The sequence below is a fragment of the Neopelma chrysocephalum genome, unplaced genomic scaffold (genome assembly GCF_003984885.1).
Source record: "Neopelma chrysocephalum unplaced genomic scaffold, ASM398488v2 Primary Assembly neopelma1_97222, whole genome shotgun sequence".
NCBI classification, from domain to species: Eukaryota; Metazoa; Chordata; class Aves; order Passeriformes; family Pipridae; genus Neopelma; species Neopelma chrysocephalum.
In genome coordinates, this window is record NW_020925863.1 from 3,059,532 (window position 1) to 3,078,747 (window position 19,216).

Genomic DNA, 19,216 nt, shown 5'->3' on the forward strand with positions numbered 1-19,216 from the left:
CTCAAAACAAAGTCCTATATTCAGATGATTTAAATAGGAATATATTTATAGGTCAAAAACATAATCTGCAAAGGGCAAACTTTGTGACATAGTCATTGATAAAATCTTTCCAAATTATTTTTTAAAAAACTTTCATTAAATAATATTTAATATTTTACAGATTCTGACTTCATAAGTGACCTGTGCATGTAGCAGACCAGATAAATGCATGCTCAGAAGGGTTTATATACCTGTGTAATTAAGGTGCAAGTAATTGTAGTAATTGTGCCTGCTTATCTAGAACTGTAGATCTAAAGACTGAACCACTCTACAGTTATGTTGTTACTATTATTTTCTGAAACTTAATTCCTTGCTCTTACTTTTGGGACTTCTTGTTTTGCCATACAGTACTGGATAACATCTCTAGTTTGAATTCATTGATTTCTAGCTGACAAATGTTAAAAACAGCATGAGGAAAAGACCCCATCAGACAACATTCATCATTAACATATGCAATCAATAAAAATCAACGCAGACAGTACTCCTTGCTTATGATCCTCTCAGCCTTTCAGTGTGCTGGGCTCTTGAGCTGTGTCATCTGCTGTTGGGCTGCTTTTATTAGAGACAATTAAATGTTTAGGTCACATAACATAAAGCTCCATATATCAATCTAAAAATATTAGAATTTAAAGCGCAAGACTAAAATATATTTTTGTTCTTAACTGGAGGGCATACTGTCTGCTTTCATTAAAAGAAGAGATGTCAATAATGCAGCAAAGCCAGTCTCTAAAGTTTATTTGGTTCATTGCCTTTATATACAATGTTGAATAACTAAAGAAAAAACAAAGTGTTTCTGTGAAGGAGAATTTTTTCCATTTTGGCTAAAGCATCATGCTGCCTCAGCAGGGTTCACTCAACACTCAAAAATTAAGCTAATTTTCTCTCTTGATTGCAAATGCACAGAACACCTAACAATATGCCAGGTTCTTATCTCAACAGGCTGAGGAAATGTAATGGTTTTCTATGTTGGAAATCATGGTTTAAGTCAGATGACAGACAGCTATAAACAACAATTTAAATTATTTTAATGAAATATGGAAGAGCAGACAAAAATGTTTAATAGGTTCACATAACAAAAATTGCGAACAAGTTTGTTTCTGCATGACTGTTTTTGTCTTCTTGGTTCTGCATAAAATGTATCAGGCAATATGTCCAAAATTACAGTGCAATGATCCTGAAAATCACCATGGTAGCTGGGGTGATGAAGGTGGGCAGCCATGCATTAATGTAAAATTACTGTTATTGAAATCTTTTCTGTCAGTTAAAATTTACCAGACACTCCAACTCCAGTGTAGGAAGGTAAGATAAATAATAATTAGCAGTCTCTCTCTCTTTCTCTGTGGAAGCCCCATCTGTGCCAGGCCAGCAATCCCAGCCTGTCAGAAGAGCAGTTCCTTCAGCAGCTTCACACTTGGAGCAGCGTTGGCACTGTTTGACAAAGAACACCCCCCTTTGTTTAGCACTCGTCATTTTTTCTATTTGTAATTTAGATATCACAGTGGTTTTAGCGCTGATAATTAATTCATGCTGCAGCTGCATTTCTAGATTATGCAGAGACCATATTTCTCAAATACAAACTACCACACTCAGCCCTTTCCAGGTTCTTAAGCAGGGTGGATTATAATCCATAAAGGAACTTCTGTGCAAGGAATTTTCAAGCAGTGAAGACAATGGGCATGTTAATTATATCATGTAAGAAAACAAAGTCATTTTTCTAAAATGTTTCTGAGTTAATTTAGGGTATCTCTTGATCCTTTTAGTTATCACTGCAAACTGCAATCCACCAAACGAATAACAACATACACAAAGGGGCATATGCATCAGACACTATTATTTATTATTTATTATTGGAACAGCAGTGATTTAAATTATTCTTCCTGTTTTAAAGAGTCAAAATTTGGACCACACTGCCCAGGGCTTTTTAGCTTCTATGTATTTTGAAGAGATGAAACTAAGTCCTTTACCACATACAGCTCTTGAAAATACCCAAAGAGAAAAACCTGTTGATACCCACAACAAATGGTCAAAGTCCACTGTGGGAAATCCAGTTCATATTGTTACTACCTTTGATGTAAAGCCTGGACTATCTCTGTTGGCCAAAAGGTTCACACAGTGCTGCAGATGTTCAGTTCCACCCTGGAGAAAGCTTAATTTCAGGAGCAAATGAATGATCTTAATATACTTCTATGTTCATAGTTGTAAAATGAATATAAATTTCCAGGAATTAAAACTGGTGGAGTTGCTCGAGGTGTGTGACAGTAGTAGTGGACAGTAATATACTAGGCTATAAAAAGTTGGGCTAGATTCAGCTCTAGTATAAAAACTTGCTATTAGGTCAAATGCTGGTCTCAATCCCTGAGCTCACAAAGGATACAGGTAGATGCTTGACTGGAAGTACAAGTTTTATCTGTGAAATTAAGAATGTTCTGGTGCTTTACTTTTAGGGGGCCTACATTGGTTTTCTGTATGTTGTTACGAAGTAAAAAGCATGGAATGGAAGTGATTGAATTTTTCTTCTTGTTGGTCCTTAGAACTTTTTTTTTAATTTCTACATAACAAACTGCTTGTTGCATTAATGAACAGATGAGTCTTAGGATTTATAGAAATAGCTACGTGTAATAAAGACATTTCCCAGGCTAAAAATTAACCTCGTAGGAGAACAGTTGGTCCATTATCTTGAGTGCATCTTTTCTAAACTAAGTATATATAAGAGAACCATTTTCAGAAGAGTACATTAGATTCTAGACACTGCTTCTGTTCATGACTGAAGCTATGAATATTAATTACCTGACCTAAAAATCAGCCCTTGATGTTTTGGAGGAGAAAAAGGTCTTTTTAGTTTTCACTTTCATATTTAGTGGATTTTTGGCTGTCCAAATGTAATTAGGCTGCTTACTGAGCCCATCCCTGATTTAGAGAATAAAGAAGTACTTGTCATTCTGTGCACTATAGAATGACAGGCCCTTTTGGAATCAGTGGATAAACTACAGCAAATAGATAGAAGTCAATGCAAAACAAGTTTAAAACTGTTATTGTATGTATAAATTTGTATTGTTCACTTCCATTTATATCCTGTTTTAATTTTTTTTCCAAGCTATTTCTTTGGTTTGAACCTCATCATGTCAGATGTGTTAGGCAACGCATATTCTTTCAGATATTCTAAAAACCCAGGAAATTTTATAGGGGAAAAAGAGCTGCTGTGACAGATTGGTATTTTTTTATCCCATGAATAAAATGTCAAGAAAGAAACTTAATGTTATTTTGTAAGCATTTACTACTTATTAGTACAGTGGAAATTACACTTCCAGATTTTTTCACTGGTTATATTTGAAAAAACTGAGATTATGAGCTCATTGTCCATGTTTTACAGGGACCTCCTGGAGCAACTGGTGCTGAAGGCAGACAAGGTGAAAAAGGTGCAAAGGTAATCACCGAAGATTTTTTTAGATGCATGGAAATATAAACTATTTATAAATTAAACGTAAATTGCTTATCACGCACTGAGTGCACAACTTAACAAAGTAATAACAGCTAAACTCTGAAATCCAAATGAAGACCCAGAATCAGCAGCAATACACAATGGAGTGGAGTCTCCCCCGTGCAGGCCCAGTGTAGCTCATCCCTGCAAAAGGCAAGGTGAATGTGCTTCGCTGGCACCACATCTTTCTATGAAGGAATTACAGGGAATTGTCCTGTGCAGAACACTGGTTTGGCTTTTAACAAACAGAGCAAGGAAACTCTGCTCTCACTTTGCATCTTGTCTATCCCTGCAGTGCCAAGCTGCCTCTCCCCCTCTGACCTGTTATGTTTTTTCTAGGGTGAACCTGGTGCAGAAGGGGCTCCTGGAAAAACTGGTCCAGTTGGTCCACAGGGACCTGCTGGAAAACCTGGCCCAGAGGGTCTCCGGGGCATTCCTGGTCCTGTGGTAAGTAATGGAAACACATAATAATATTTTAAATATCTCATTTCTTCTATATACTCTGGTAAAGCAAACTTTTTTGTTTTCTCTAGGGAGAACAAGGCCTACCTGGAGCGCCAGGTCAGGATGGCCCTCCCGGACCTCTGGTGAGTACCCTTCCTTTCAGAGCCAGAACAGAAAAAGCACTATACTAATAAAACTTACCATTAATGTGCCTGTGCATTTACAGGAAAATGAAAAGTCAGTTCTTAGCACAAAGTTGCTACTATTCTGTGCTGGTAAAATCTGATACACAACTGCCTTCAAATTTTATTGCTCTACTTCAGTTGGCAACTGTGCTGAATGCTGCTGAGTCAGACCAGGTAGAAAGTGGAATAAGGCAGTGTGAAACCAAATTCTGAGTAGAATTAAAAATCAAAATAAAATGAAAGAAGCTTAAAATAAAAAAATCTACTTCTGTCCCCTCATCAGCAAAGCAGTGGTAAATTTTGTACATCCATTCATTTTAATGACTGCTAGTTTTAGGAAATCGTTGTTCATAGGGCAAAAGTTTAGATCATATCTGTTCCTTAGAGAAAGAAAAATATAAATCAGAAGTAGGGCCAAAAAGACACTTCTACTAAAGAAGAAATTAAAGTCTGAACTACATGGCCAGCAGGTTAATTCTTCACATGTCAAGCAAAGGTGCTTCAATTTAGTAAAAAGATCTCATATCCCTCGCTCTCCAAAGTCACTGAGGTACAGTTCACCTCTATTATCAAAGTTGAGTCCCAAATTGGGAATAAAAAGCTTTGAAACAAAATATAGACTGTTAAGAGTTTGATGGAAAAAAATATACAAGTGTTACCACATACTAAATAAAATCTGCTCTGTTATTTCAGCCAGAATGTATTGGATTACTTTAGGAGAACAGGGCAATAAGGGCCTATCCTCTACTTCAGAAATGATGTGGCTCTTAAGGGGGAAAAGGAAAGCTGTGAGTAGGAAATGGGAAGGAAATCCTCTGTTCCTTCTCCTGTATGGACTTAGACGATACAGATCCTTACGTAGCCTTAATACTGAAATGTTTTACACTTAAGCTACACACCTGAAGTCAAAATCTTTCCAAGAGCATTCCTGCCTCTCCAGTGAGAACTCAGGATCTGAACATCAGCTACAAAATTTTCATATCAGACTCCTACAGTATATAAAAATCGAACAATAACAAAAAAAGAAGTGGAATTTAAACTGAAATGCTGCATAAATCAAGCCTTTTACCATAAAACTGTCTTTCACTTTCATGTGCATATTTGAACGTGAGCAATTGCCTTTTCTTTCATTGACTGAGTAACTTTTATGGGTGAAAGTATTTGAATAACTACTTACATTTCCGAAAACGTTCAAAACATGCAACCTCTTAACCTATAAGCAAAGAGTTTCAGAACATATATTTTTATGCCCCCCACACCAGAAGGATTTTTTCCATATGCATTGATAACTTCTGTGTATATAATTATAGGTGATATTACAATGGCACCTACATTTAATTTCATTTTTCTCTGTCCTTTAGAAAACAATAATAAGCAAATAATGTAATGATGAAGCTTTACATTACATATCTTTGTTGCCCTTTGTTTTAACATTCTCATTCTGTCTAAAGTCTCATGGATAACATATTGTTTATAAGTCAGAGGTAGGGAACAATATGAGAAGCTGAAAGGAAAAGGATTCCTTGTGCATCTTCTCTCCAAGAGTTTATAATGGGACCACCACCTCACTTTTTAAATTATGTGGTTAGCTTACAGATAAAATGCGTGGGGTACGAGTCAGGGAACTGAAAACTGATCTCCTCACTTACAATTCTGTGCTGAAATCTAAAAGCCAATTAACAATTATTCAGCAATAACAAGCATCCTTTTCCCACGTCAGTCACTAGAAGCCTCCAAATACATCATCAAAAGATCTCTCTTCCAATATTTGAGAGCTTAAATATTCAATTCAAATCTGAAGCTGAGTATATTAATGAACTATATACTCCCAAATGCACAGGCTTCCTGTCAGCTCAACAAGAACTTTTTTTCAATACATTGCTGCAACTTAATTTTGGATTTTAAGAAAGTAAAGTTTATATGTAAAAGATGCTGAGGTTAGGTCTCCCTCCTTCCCCTCCCATCCTCTGCACCAGATTGCTATCAGGAGAAGAATATGAAAAGCTGATTTGCAGTAGAGCACAACACACTGCAGGTGAAAAGTCTGATTCTGTATTCCAAAAGCTTAAAAATTTCACATTTCTTTCATGAATTATGTATTTGCCTAGGCTTTTGCATCTGGTGATATCCTGAAGTGGAGATGGAAAGCATACGCAGTGAATAACATTTTGTACATGAAGTGTTCTGGCACTGCTGAAACCGTGCCAGGTTGAAAAGGTCACTTATTACTGCCATCCATATCAGAATTTCACAGATGTCCACTGCCACCGGGAGACTTGCAGTGAGGAGAGACTGACTTAGTCTAGCAGCTCTACACCTAATGTGTACATGTTCAGGGTGAGATTAATAGCCCCTGAGAAATTAATGTCTCTTGCATATGCACTGCTTGGCCTGAATTTTTCACCCCACTCTGTACAAATTACTCAAAACCAGTACTGCCATTCCTATGAACATCTGAAGATTTCACAAATCAAGAATTTAGTTGGCCCTCGGCTTCACAGATTTCTAATCATACAACCCTTTCTAGATTTCTAGTTATAAAGAAATTTAAATACCACAGTAGCATCAATTTGCCTTTTAAAACATACATTTCAACTTTATTTTGGGCTATAAATCGCATTCCATCAATCACTACCATCAACCTATGTACTCTGATTAAATAAGTACATAACTGTTACAAAGCACATAAATGCACTTTGATTTGCACTGGCTTTAATAATATTTCAAGAAAACATAATCTGTGCAGTATGTTAAAACTTATTTTAACATTACTTCCCTTGATTTATTTAGGGTCCACCTGGCTTGCCTGGACTGAAAGGAGATCCAGGTTCCAAAGGAGAGAAGGTATGCTTTAGCATTGTTTGTGCCTTTGTAATAGGAAGAAAAAGATTACTGCCTGTGTATTGACCACGTGATCTGTCCTTGCAATGAAAATCCCAAAGATATTGATGTAAAGAGAACTGTCAGTTTTACAAGAACAAAGTAAGTAGAAATAACAAACATTGGAGATTTTTATTTTAAAACAACAAAATATATATATTTAAAAGCTATAATACTTTCTTTTGAAATGATGTATTGAGACATCTGGGGTAGCATTTTCTAATGGAGTCACAAAAATTTATTGATTGCTTGTGAATCAGAGAAAAACTGTAGAGAAAGGGATATGAATATGACTGTACTTTGTGAATTTCAGGGTTTTTTTATCTCCTTGGATCAGCTGTTTATACAGCTATATCACATGTGGAACAAATGTGCAATTCTATGATATGCTTATAGCATATAAATATGAAAATTGGTATGAAATTTGTACCCACAGGTATTGTTATTTCTGTATCAGTCTCAGTAAGGACTATCTTGCACTTGGATCTTTAACTAAATAAGCAGTCACAACTTGCAAATAAAGTTTAAAAGGCCATCTAACAACAACAAATATGCTTTTAGAATAATTTGTTTTCAGGTTTATTGTTGTCAAGCAACAGTGATAGCATGTGAAAGGTCTAATTTACATGTCTGCAAAACACATTTATTCTAATGTATATTGAGTTTTAACTATATTTTCTTCAATCTTGTTTAGGGACATCCTGGTTTGATTGGCCTTATTGGACCTCCAGGAGAGCAGGGTGAAAAGGGTGATAGGGGTCTTCCTGGCCCACAGGGATCTCCTGGAGCCAAGGGTGATGCAGTGAGTACAACACACTTGTGTTTCCATTCAAGTTCCATGCAAGCAAGGAGTACGTATTCCAGGCTTTCTTTTGAAAGACAAAGTTATTATAAACATTTAACACCCAGAGTCTCCTGCCAGAGGTTAAAACTTTCTTAGGCATCGTACAAACACAGTGAAATTAAACAGCTTAAAATGAGATTATAGAATGTTTGAGAAAATGGAAGGAAACACATACACCACATTATACACACATAACACAAGTTAGGGACAAGATAAAACTAGCAGCACCAATCTCATCGTGTTTATTAACTGCATGACTCAAAGTAGCTTCCTTTCTCCTAGTTATTAAGACACTATGTAAAAAGTGAGCTTTCCATACCAGTTTGAAGAGGAACACAGTTGTGACTGCAGTGTAAGAACAACTACAAGCAACTCAACTGTCAGATAATATTTTAAATTTGCAAACTCTTTTGGCCCCTAGCAAATGGCCTAAATCAAAACTCATCAGAGTTGGACATTTAGTGGGACTACCTTTTTCATAGGTATGCATTTTTAATCCACTGCAGTATGTAGGATACTTTCGTTCTGTGCTTATTCTCTTATTCATTTTTAGGGAATTTCTGGTCCTGCTGGTCCACTTGGACCCCCTGGTCCTCCTGGTTTACCTGTAAGTAATTTTGTCCAGTCCTCCTGCTCAAAACACTTCCACATTGTGTGCAATACACCCCAACTATATTTATATGTTCTTGTCCGTAGGGTCCCCAGGGTCCAAAGGGTTCTAAAGGGTCCAGCGTGAGTAATTCTCCTATTTTTTGTTCTTTTACTTAAGTTTGGTGTATTATTTTTAAACATTGTGTAGCATGGCCAACACTGCATTTCTTTCATTGCTTTATAGGGTCCTGCTGGTCAAAAGGGTGACAGTGGGTTACCTGGTCCACCTGGTCCTCCAGTAAGTAAGAATTCTTATCTTGGCATTACATTGACACAATCCCCCTGTTTTGACAAGGGTAAAACTCAGCATTTTTGAACTAAAATAATAATGATTGTTTGAAAATTAATTTTTCAGGAATCATTTTTCACAGATCCCCAGACACAGAAATACATGTCTGCACTGAAAAATCCATTAGAAATTTAAAACAAATACCTCCCCAAATAAAACACCCAAAAAACCCCTATATGCCCTCCATAAACAAAAAACCCTCATGCAATAATTATTTAGGGTGTATATTGAAGCACAGAAAATAGAATGATACTAGTTTCCCCTGGTGATATTCTTCTGTTTCCACTATTTTTCATATCATAATAATATAAAATTAAAAGAGTCCAAATCTGAATGAAGTGTTTCAATTTCTTGAAATTAAATATTGCTTCATTGACCCCAAGTGGAATTTTGAAGTTTTATCACAGGAAACATCAACAGTTTTCACTTGTCATAGACTGTCTGTGCTCGAGGGAATTGTCAGGGATACAGAGGTAACTGCAAGTCAGTTCTACACACTTATGTGAGGGCAACACACTCTTCCCCAGACAGCATTGTAGTGAGAAGAGTTTAGAGCACAACAAGGGTTTGGCTTCTACAATCTTTTTTTTTTTTTTTTTGCAAGTAAATCAAAACGCATAGGTATAAATCTGAAGTAATTAAGCAAAATAAAGAAATAAACACTTTGAAGAAAGCCTATTCAAAGCATCTCCAAGCCACATTCTGTGTTCTTCCTCAGCTGAAAAACAAACAGAAAAGATAATCAGATATCTTGCTTTCTCCTCAGGGCCCTCCGGGTGAGGTAATCCAGCCACTGCCAATCCAGTCACCCAAGAAGACAAGAAGATCTCCTGATTATATGTTATCTGATGCTGGTGATAATATTCTGGATTATTCCGATGGCATGGAAGAGATCTTTGGTTCTCTGAATTCGCTGAAGCAAGACATTGAGCACATGAAGTACCCAATGGGCACTCAGAATAACCCAGCCCGAACCTGCAAAGACTTGCAGCTCTGTCACCCAGACTTCCCAGATGGTATGTTAATATTGCATGGCAGAGGAGACAAGGCTGAGCTTATGATCTGCCAAGATACTTTGGCAGAATAATTAATTACTGGGAGATGGGTAATACAGTTGCTCAACAAATACAGTCTCATTGAATCCATTTTTACAGGTACAAAATTTTAAAAAATGTAAGAGATGTTCTTTTGGTAAAAGCCAAAATTCTTGAAACACATAACCTGATCTGGTTTTAGGGTTAAAACTTTTTAAATAAAAAACAGTTGTTGTTTTGAAAGGTGGGCCTTGCATTTCCAGGACAATCCAAGCAGGAGTGTGATGAAAGACTGTTTAGATCAATGGAAAGTAAAATCACAAATGTCAGCATGCTGGGACAGCTAATTGCTTCTTTTAAAATTAATGGTAATTATTTTAGTAGCTGTATACTTTAGCTTAGCATAATAATATAAAACAGCATTGGTATCATAGGAGATTTATTATCAATTATGACTCTCAAAAACTTTACTATTCTTTTACCTTTAGAAACAATAATTTGTTCTACTGCACCACCACTGTTTATTCTATATCAGTCAGCAAAGTTTCTTTGATACTGCTTAATGCTACCAAGCACTAGCATGATAAAATGCAAAGCAGCATGAACAAGACACAATGTTCTGAAGAACTATCTTGATTTTATTATGCTTTGTTCTTTTCTTCTTTTTTTTTATAACTGAGTTTACCCCTCTGAAAAGGTTTAAATGAAAGCCAGCCTTCACAGAATTTTTATCCTTTCATATATTTTTCAATTGCAATGGATATTTTTCCCAGTTCAAAGCAATATTTTTCTGTTTTTAAATGGGAGGAAAAATGGATTTTGACAGTTTAATAATATTTTATTGCTTTCGTTCTAGATAGATAAGAACAGATGGTCGCCTTGAGGAGTAGTTAAGCAGTGTATGCGCTATATGAAAAGTACATATTTTACAATTCAGTACCCTCCATAATAGGGAATGGTTTTTATAGAACACAATCACCTTCTTCATTTACCAGTATTTGCTTCTTATTTGGAGCCTTCATATAAAAGTAATCTTATTTTGGTTAAAATAAAAGCAAATGTATTCATTAAAATACAAAATTCTCCAGGGACAAGACTTACAGATAGGAAAGACTGTTTTCAATAAATACAGGCTAAATCAACAGAATTTTTAAATCCCATAAATGCTTTGTCTATATTCTATATTCAGAAGACAGAACTGATGAAAGGATTTGTCATTTCTCTTTGAAACCTCCACTATTTGTTTGAAACGGGATTAGACCTGTAGTGTCAGAAAATCAATTGCTGTCCTGCTTCAGAAATATCTGGAGATAAGAACCCACAACAGAGAAATCATCATTATAATTAGAATAGTAGATTTTAAAAAGCAGTGACTTTTAATGGACCTTGGATGGACTGCACTCTCCTTCGTGCCCAGCCTTCACTAGTTTCACTAGCACTGCATCTTCATAACCCAGGAGTGAAAAGGTCTTTGTGTGAGGTAAATCTCTCTCAGTGGAAGCTTTAGGTACTTGTGCCAGCTACAACCCCACCAAGCCCCGTGCACACACCTTTTTATGCAGATAAGTATGGCGATGACTCCAGATTTTGCTCTCTGACCTAAACCATAGCTTATTTCTGCCTAAGGCTGCCTCTGCTCTGTTTTGGAGAGTGCTCTCACCACACATACAAATTATCCTTCTAGCTGAAATACTGAAATGGCCAGATTTTTGAGACTTGCAATATATGTTCCACACATACTGTCATTCCTTCTCTAGACTGAGGTGTCTGTCTGCAGTTCTCCCAAACCTCAGCAGTCTCCTGCAACAGAACCATGGTTTGAAGTCAAACTAGACAAAAACAAGAGAATCCAGATAAAAACAAACTTTGATCCTGGTGTTGTCTTTCATAAATGACAACAGCAACAGATCATAAGGCAGAAAAGAAAGGGTTGCTTTCTTATTCGGATACAATAACTTTGCTACACACTTTGGAGAACCATTAGGTAGCAGTAAAGCCTAGTTCATCCAAATACCAATACTACTATATAAGGCAAGTATTTTCTCATTTGTTTTAGGGGAATATTGGATTGATCCTAACCAGGGCTGTTCTGGAGACTCCTTCAAAGTATACTGCAATTTCACAGCAGGTGGGGAAACATGCATCTACCCAGATAAGAAATCTGAAGGAGTAAGTACCAATCTGTGTTTTCAGTTGACTGTTGACAGATCCTACTGTGCTGTTGCAGTGTTAAACTAAACAGGATAATTACACTGTCACATTTTCATATATCTGTCTTTCTAATTACATTTTTAAATTTGCATACCTCTGAATGGAGTGGTAAAATGGTACATAGAGTTAACAAATACCATTTTCAGTCTTAGACACGGAATCTATGCACCTGCTTGCTAACATTTCACTACCTTTCAGAATGCAACACAGCTGAGCAGCCAGTTACTGAACATAATCTAGCACTTGTCACCTAAAAGCAAAACTCTTACTATGTTTCTCTTGTGGGTTCATTTATAGCTATTCATTTATACCTATGCAAAGTAGCTGTAAAACACTATGTATTAACAGTGTCCTGAGTCACTGTTACAGACTATATCAGAGGGGGCACAAGGTATAGAGGAAGGCTTTCTAAAATCTTGCCTAAATGAGAGAGATCTATCAGCAGCAACAGCAGTGAAAACTCTAATTTAGACTCTCTTCACAACAACAATTCATACCACCAGTTTACCCGAATCTTAACAGATTATAATGGTCTCCCTTAATTAGAACTAACTCTCTTTATAAGCTATCACCTTGAGTTCCTGGCAAAGTCACTAATTTGAAGGCATTCTATACAAGAAAAACATCCTATTTTAGAGCTTTAAAGTGACTGAGATTTCAGAAAGAACCATTTTTTATTATCTGGTGTGAAATTTGTCCCAAGTAATGTAAAACCTTCATATCTGTTAATATATGTTTTAAATAATTCTGTCTCTGCTGTTTGACCACACAGGTTAGAATTTCATCATGGCCAAAGGAGAATCCAGGATCTTGGTTTAGTGAATTCAAGCGAGGCAAACTTGTAAGTTGTCACTGCAACATAACTGTATTCACAAATCAGGTGCACGTTATCAGCGATCAGCAGATCCCAAGGAATTTTATAAATATTTAGATAATGAAAAGACCCTCAGCCTTTTTGCCCTAAATATTACAGCAGTTATGTGGCCTCTTACCACTGGACAACAGAAGCCTGCTCTGTATTGTCCCACAGTGATCCCAGTGGTCACCTGCACACCTGATGGTGAGGATCTGCCTTCTGGCAGACCACACATCACCACTGAACCTTAGGAAAGCAGCTGGAGCACAGATCCCCCACGCAAGTATAGTAAATGGAAATATACTGAGTATGAAAAGATGAGGCTGACATGACTTTATGATTAACTACAAACGGATTCCCAAAGAGATTCTGCTGTTTTACACTATAAGATAGGAGTAATTCTCTGTCTTTCCAAATGGAATGAAGCTAAAATATGTAGTTCTTCGTCCTAAATATATTGCTACATTACGAAAACCTATTTACTGAGTCATAGCTGTATTGACCTTTAAAACTCCATAAAATGTTATATGTTGATTTTTTTTTTAAGAACAGCTATGTGGTTCTTTTTTGTCAACAATAATTTTAGTTCACATTGTAACAAAAAAAAAAAAGATAAATATTCATCTAACTTCTTGTATTTTCCAGCTCTCCTATTTGGATGTTGAAGGCAATTCCATTAATATGGTCCAAATGACATTCCTTAAACTACTGAGTGCCTCTGCCAGACAAAATTTCACTTATAACTGTCACCAGTCTGTAGCTTGGCATGATGCACCATCTGACAGCTATGACAAAGCACTGAGGTTCTTGGGATCGAACGATGAAGAAATGTCTTACGACAACAATCCTTACATCAAAGCTCTTCACGACGGCTGTGCAGTAAGTACCCTTTCAAAGAGCCTTTACAAAACCAACCTGTCATTTAAAGTAGAAATCAAACAAATCTATTTTTCATAGCCTTCTTCTGAGAAAAGCTTTCTAAACACTTTACTTTTCATATACTGACTTTTAGCAGATTTTTAACTACAGTACACTAGTCCCATATTTAATTTTCACATATGTACCAAAAAGAAATAACCATAAGCCAAGCTACAGAAATGGAACAAACTGGGAATGGCCATCAAGGCATATGCAAACAGAATATTTAGTGAATACAGCAAAAACATGTATTAAATAAGCCCTATGTATGTACCCAAAAATAGTAAACTATTTTAATAGTTTGATACGTGACTTTGTATTTCCTTTCCTCATTTTGTGTAGTCAAAGCCAGGTGAAGTTTGTGGATTTTACTTTTCAGAATCCTCCTTTAGCTTTGCTAAAATCCCCAGAGGTGTCCAAATATGCATCAGCTCTCTGATCACCTCTCCATCAGGGTCTCTGTGGGCATAACAACTGTTACCACTTTTCAGAAACAGAATGATTTGTATTCAACACTTTGAAACAAAGACATCAAAAGAGCAAGTGACAGTTGAAGCCTCATTAATTATTTTGGGTTTTGATATGGGAGCATTTTGAAGGCAGTTTCTGAGAAGTCAGTGATACAGAATTAGAGACCTGAAAGTGCCAGGATATATACCTGGCTCTCAGACAGAGATGCTGCTCAGGAGGTGCAGTCTCTGCTCAGCAGTGAGAATCTACTACAAAACTGCTTCATGTAAGCCTTTCTATATGCCTTGTATTTTTATTTCACTTTTGTTACCCACAGTGGGTGAATGCAGAGCTCCTGAGAGATGTGAACATTGTAACTCTGTAAACTGAGAACCCTCAGATCTGTCAGCTTGGATGCTCATCTGAACTCCAGGACTTTGGCACAGCTGAAGGGTCTCAGCAAATACAAGAGACCATGTAAAGGAAGTGCAGTTGTGATAACTAACATGATGACTTGGCTGCATGACATATAGAGGAGCTAGAGAGCTTTCTTTGGGCAGCAAGGGTGTGCCTTCAAAGCCAGCTTTTAAGTCCATCAGTTGCCAGTCCTGTCAGACTACTACTTTCTTTCCTGTCCAAACAGCTGCTGTAATATTTTGTGAGACAGTTACGGTCTTTCTCTTTCAGAACTAATTAATGATTTTTTCACAAGGAAGATGTGCACTGCTATGGGAATATTATTAGTTATTAAATAGTATAGACATGAACTGAGAATTCTTTAGGAAAGATGAAATGTCTTAGATTATTTTTCATTTATAGGTCTATTTTAGTAAGTCAAAAAACTACAGCCTGTTCTCCTTCTAAAATCAAAACATTTTTTAAATAAAATCATAAGACAATTTATAAACATAATAAACTTTAAAGTTTGCAATATCTGCTGCCTGACAGGGCAAAAACTTACAAATTCTCCACTTCACAGATAACCTGTGAAGATCTCCAGCACATGCTCACTGCTCTGATTGATCTATAACCATTTGCTTTTTTTCGCTTCTCTTTTAACAGTCAAGAAAGGGCTATGCAAAGACAGTGATTGAAATCAACACGCCCAAAATAGACCAAGTGCCCATAGTTGATGTGATGATCAATGACTTTGGTGATCAGAACCAGAAGTTTGGATTTGAGGTCGGTCCTGTCTGCTTCCTTGGTTAAGCTTAAGACAAAATCAGATCAACAAAAATGTTGCACTTTGGTGCTACCAACCCACTTCATGCCACATGCAAGTTTTGAATAAGGATGGCATAGAAAATATGTCTTGCTGTGTATGTATGTCTTATCTAAAAAGTAATCATTGCCCTTGTAGGGCCAGAATCACATGACTTAAACTTATTTTGCAAAGATGCTGTGGCACAGACAGACAACACAGGGCTCACTTCAGGAACACCCCCTTTGGATTCCTTTGGTGCTGTAAAAAACGAACGACATGGTGCTCCTTCCATTACAACAAAGAGGTGTTAAGAAAGTGTTTAATAAACTGTAATTATTCTATGTACTATAGTACTATACTGTTATTTCTCTGTCCATTTCCAAAACTTGCATGTGTCTCTGAATTGCATCTGGCTGTTATTTTACATTTACAAAACTACATGGTCAATACTGTGTATGTATTCTGAAAAAATAAAACTGTAATTGCCGGTGAAGCCAATTCCGTTTCTGATTAATAATAAAATCCCTTTGTATATATTGTTGTTGAAGAGCTTTGTTATTTGAAGTTGCCAGTAAACTTAAGGTGGCAAAACTGGAAGATCTTGAGCAGCACACTCAAACAACTCTTTTCTGCTGATATCACTCTGTGACAATGAATTTTGATAATGAAAGCATCTTCAGAGGTGCTGTGTTCCATGGTGCTATACCTCAGACTTCTTATTTTCTTTTCTAATTCCATAATTTCATAAGATAACTGTATATACCTAAAATAAACAAGTTTATATTTTTGGGTGGGGAAAATATGTAAGAAAAAAACAAACTTCTGTGTAAGAGAATTGTTAAAAAATCTGTGTGAAATAAATTAGTCATATAGGTTTCCCTTGTTGTTTTTTTTTTTAATCTCATCTAGATTTGTTTCCATTGTGCTTATTTGGTCTGCGTAAATATAAAAACTGAATTCTAAACAGTTATTTATGGAGTTTTGCAGTGTTTACTTAGATGTTTATGTAAGCAATGGATGTTTGCTTCTTGAACTGGATACTAAAAGTTCCACAGAATGGTCCTATACAATATTTGCCCGTCCCATTAATATGAATGATTTTTCTTCCTGTTATTCCACCTGAAGGCCAGGGATGCAATATGTCTAGGTCATGTGATTCTACACAGTTGCTAAGCAACATACGAGGGACTGCTTCCTACAGAGCTGTCTTTGACCCAAACCCTTACAATTCGCTATTCAAAGCTCACCAAAAACACAGGTTGGTTTGGCCTTCCCTCTGAACATTTTATTCAGGTAGTTGGAAGTAGAAATAACATTTTAGCTTTACAACACAAATCCTTTTGTAATTATTTTTCATAATATATGTAAGACTTGAAAAGAAATGTTTGTTTCTATTTCTTATAAATTGTTAAATTAAATAGTACTAGTTTCTGCTGGCTCGTTTCCAACTGGTATTTTCTTATGCACGTTTATACATGTAAAAGTGAGATTTCAAAAGTCAACTTCTTGCTGTTCATATTTTCTTTTATTTTTGAACCAAAGTTTGTAACTGTCACCTCAAAGAGGAAAATACAAATTTTATTAATAAAATCAAGTCTTGTCTATCTGGATTGGTCATTCTCTTATTTCAGTGTCCAGTACTCACCCATTGCCATTAGTGTAACTTCATTCTGCCTCCAGACCATCCAGGCTCCAAAAAAAGGTAATTTTACTACATGTCCTGGCAAGCACTACTGGAACACAAAATTTCCAGCACCTTGCTTTAGATAGTGGAACCAGAACTGGTGATGGGTCCCATCTAGAGACATGACATATGTCCCCAGGGTCTTCTCCAAAATAGCTTATCCGTTTTTAAACTGCTAACTGTTCTTTATTAATTCTGGTTATGTCTAAGCAAGCTGTGAAAGCAGCTCCGATAATTTTGGCAGAAGAGAAGCTACTTTCTGCTGCTCAAGTGGGCCAGGTTAAGTTAGGGGCTGAGCTGTTCAAGCCTGTCTAAAAAAAAAAACCCAACACTTCTGGGTGATGTGCTTTAGGGTGATATGGGTAAAAAATAAAAAGAGTCAGGATTAGTCGGCAGCAGAATGTTGTTTCTAAAAGTGCAATGATGTATTCAAGAAGCCAAATGAAACCAGATTTTTCCAGAATTAGGCAAAGCATCTTGCCAAGGTTTGTGTTGGCAACATCCCAAAAGAGAAAATAAACTTGAGTCTTCTACACTTCTCAGGCAAGGGCGCATCAGGTTTATTCTTTAACCCTTCTTAAGGTCTTAACCACATACCTTACTATTTATCCTTGTCATGAAAGCATCTCACCCACTGCCAGTTATTCTCACTCCTCTTTGTCCATTCTCTTTTTCAAAATGCTGTTGTTTTTCTCTCCAAGTTTCAGATTAAAGGGGGAAAATGCCATTATATATTCTTGCCTTCAAGCAAAAATTATGCTCTCCGTTTTTCCCTCGACAGAAGTCTCATCTTAGCAGTGCTTAAAAAACAAACAAACAAAGAGAGCACTCTTTAGAACAAAAAGAAATTTCACATCAAAACTCACACATTAGTCCTCCTATAAAATAAACTTCAGATTCTGTAATTAAATCCTACTAGCCATAAAAACATAAAACCTCAGATTCAGATTCATCATACACTATTATAAAAACAAACTTACAAAAAACTATGCAAACCAAATTCCTCACTCAACCAAACCCAAAAGAAAACAAGGATCAATATTTTACACATTCTAAATTAAAAACCTGTGCAATCACAGAAAGGTTGGAACTGTTAGATGCCATCTGGATTTCACCTCTAAAAACTGACAAAACAGAATGTGGATGTTCTGTGATCATGAGGGGTCACCTGACCTAAAGCACACTGAGCAGTTTATCTTGAAAGTTTGCTTCAAGCCCCTCTAACCAGAAAAGCCATCCTGGAGATGGTTTCCCCACTGCAAACACAGATTGTGGTTATGTTGCATGGAAATGGAGTAAGGCAGCACATGGCAAACGCAAGCCCACAAATACTGAGGCAATGTTCTGTCCAGAATAACACGGATATACAATAGGGATTCAAGTGACAAGCTCTGACCATAAAGGCATAAACTGTTCTGTGTGTAGGTGTAGTTTCTTCACCTCTCTCTCTCTCTCTCTCTCTCTCTCTCTCTCTCTTTTCCTCTTTCTAAGCCAGGATAGGGCAATATCAATTCACCATGACTGGCATATCTCTTGGAAAACTTCATAGAATGTAATGAAAATTTTATTTTCAGTCTAAGTGAGCAGCCATTATGACTAACATCAACAGTCACCCTGTGACACAAAAAGCTACCATCTGATTCAAAAAATAAGGACTGTTAATCTGCTTAAGATTCTTCCCCTGGGGAACAGCTTTGTTAATTTTAAAATGAAGCTTCACATGCTAATGACTAGAAGGAGAAGCTTTAAAAGCCATGGATTTTCTATTGCAAGCACACTCATTTTTTCTGCGAATGAACATCTTCTATTGTACATGCACCAAAAAACCCTGAAAATGACAAAGACAGCATATTAAATGTCCTGTTACTGGGAAACGTGTCTTATTTGTGTTCCTTTGGTAGGCACATAAATTATCAGAGGCTCATTGTTAGTTCAGTGAAAAGCAAGGGAGTAGATTGCTCTAAAGCTATTTACACATTTTGTTTTCAATAAGAACATTGAAGATAATTTCAGTGAGGAAGGCTGCAAGCACACAGATATTCAGACATA

General features: G+C 36.5%; 1 protein-coding gene and 1 long non-coding RNA gene across 8 annotated transcripts in view; one reads left to right on the top strand and one right to left on the bottom strand.

Annotated features, from left to right (window-relative positions):
* Positions 1-17,093, top strand: part of COL11A1 (collagen type XI alpha 1 chain) — a 134,961-nt gene extending 117,868 nt beyond the window's left edge. For 4 of the 6 annotated variants that reach the window (XM_027671821.1, XM_027671823.1, XM_027671822.1 and 1 more), the window contains 13 exons: positions 3,410-3,463; positions 3,857-3,964; positions 4,051-4,104; positions 6,937-6,990; positions 7,721-7,828; positions 8,424-8,477; positions 8,567-8,602; positions 8,706-8,759; positions 9,577-9,826; positions 11,901-12,013; positions 12,828-12,896; positions 13,557-13,790; positions 15,342-15,947. In XM_027671821.1, coding sequence (XP_027527622.1) covers positions 3,410-3,463; positions 3,857-3,964; positions 4,051-4,104; positions 6,937-6,990; positions 7,721-7,828; positions 8,424-8,477; positions 8,567-8,602; positions 8,706-8,759; positions 9,577-9,826; positions 11,901-12,013; positions 12,828-12,896; positions 13,557-13,790; positions 15,342-15,488 — 1,335 coding nt within the window. In that variant the 3' untranslated portion in view covers positions 15,489-15,947. Of the gene's footprint in view, positions 1-3,409; positions 3,464-3,856; positions 3,965-4,050; positions 4,105-4,533; positions 4,643-6,936; positions 6,991-7,720; positions 7,829-8,423; positions 8,478-8,566; positions 8,603-8,705; positions 8,760-9,576; positions 9,827-11,900; positions 12,014-12,827; positions 12,897-13,556; positions 13,791-15,341 lie in introns of those variants that run through there. The other 2 variants (XM_027671820.1, XR_003532310.1) reach the window with 2 other exon arrangements.
* Positions 8,832-19,216, bottom strand: part of LOC113961478 — a 159,957-nt gene continuing 149,572 nt past the window's right edge. For both annotated transcript variants that reach the window (XR_003532311.1, XR_003532312.1), the window contains 2 exons: positions 17,765-17,967; positions 8,832-9,528 (listed from right to left, as the gene is read on the bottom strand). This is a non-coding gene — a long non-coding RNA (uncharacterized LOC113961478). The remainder of the gene's footprint in view (positions 9,529-17,764; positions 17,968-19,216) is intronic.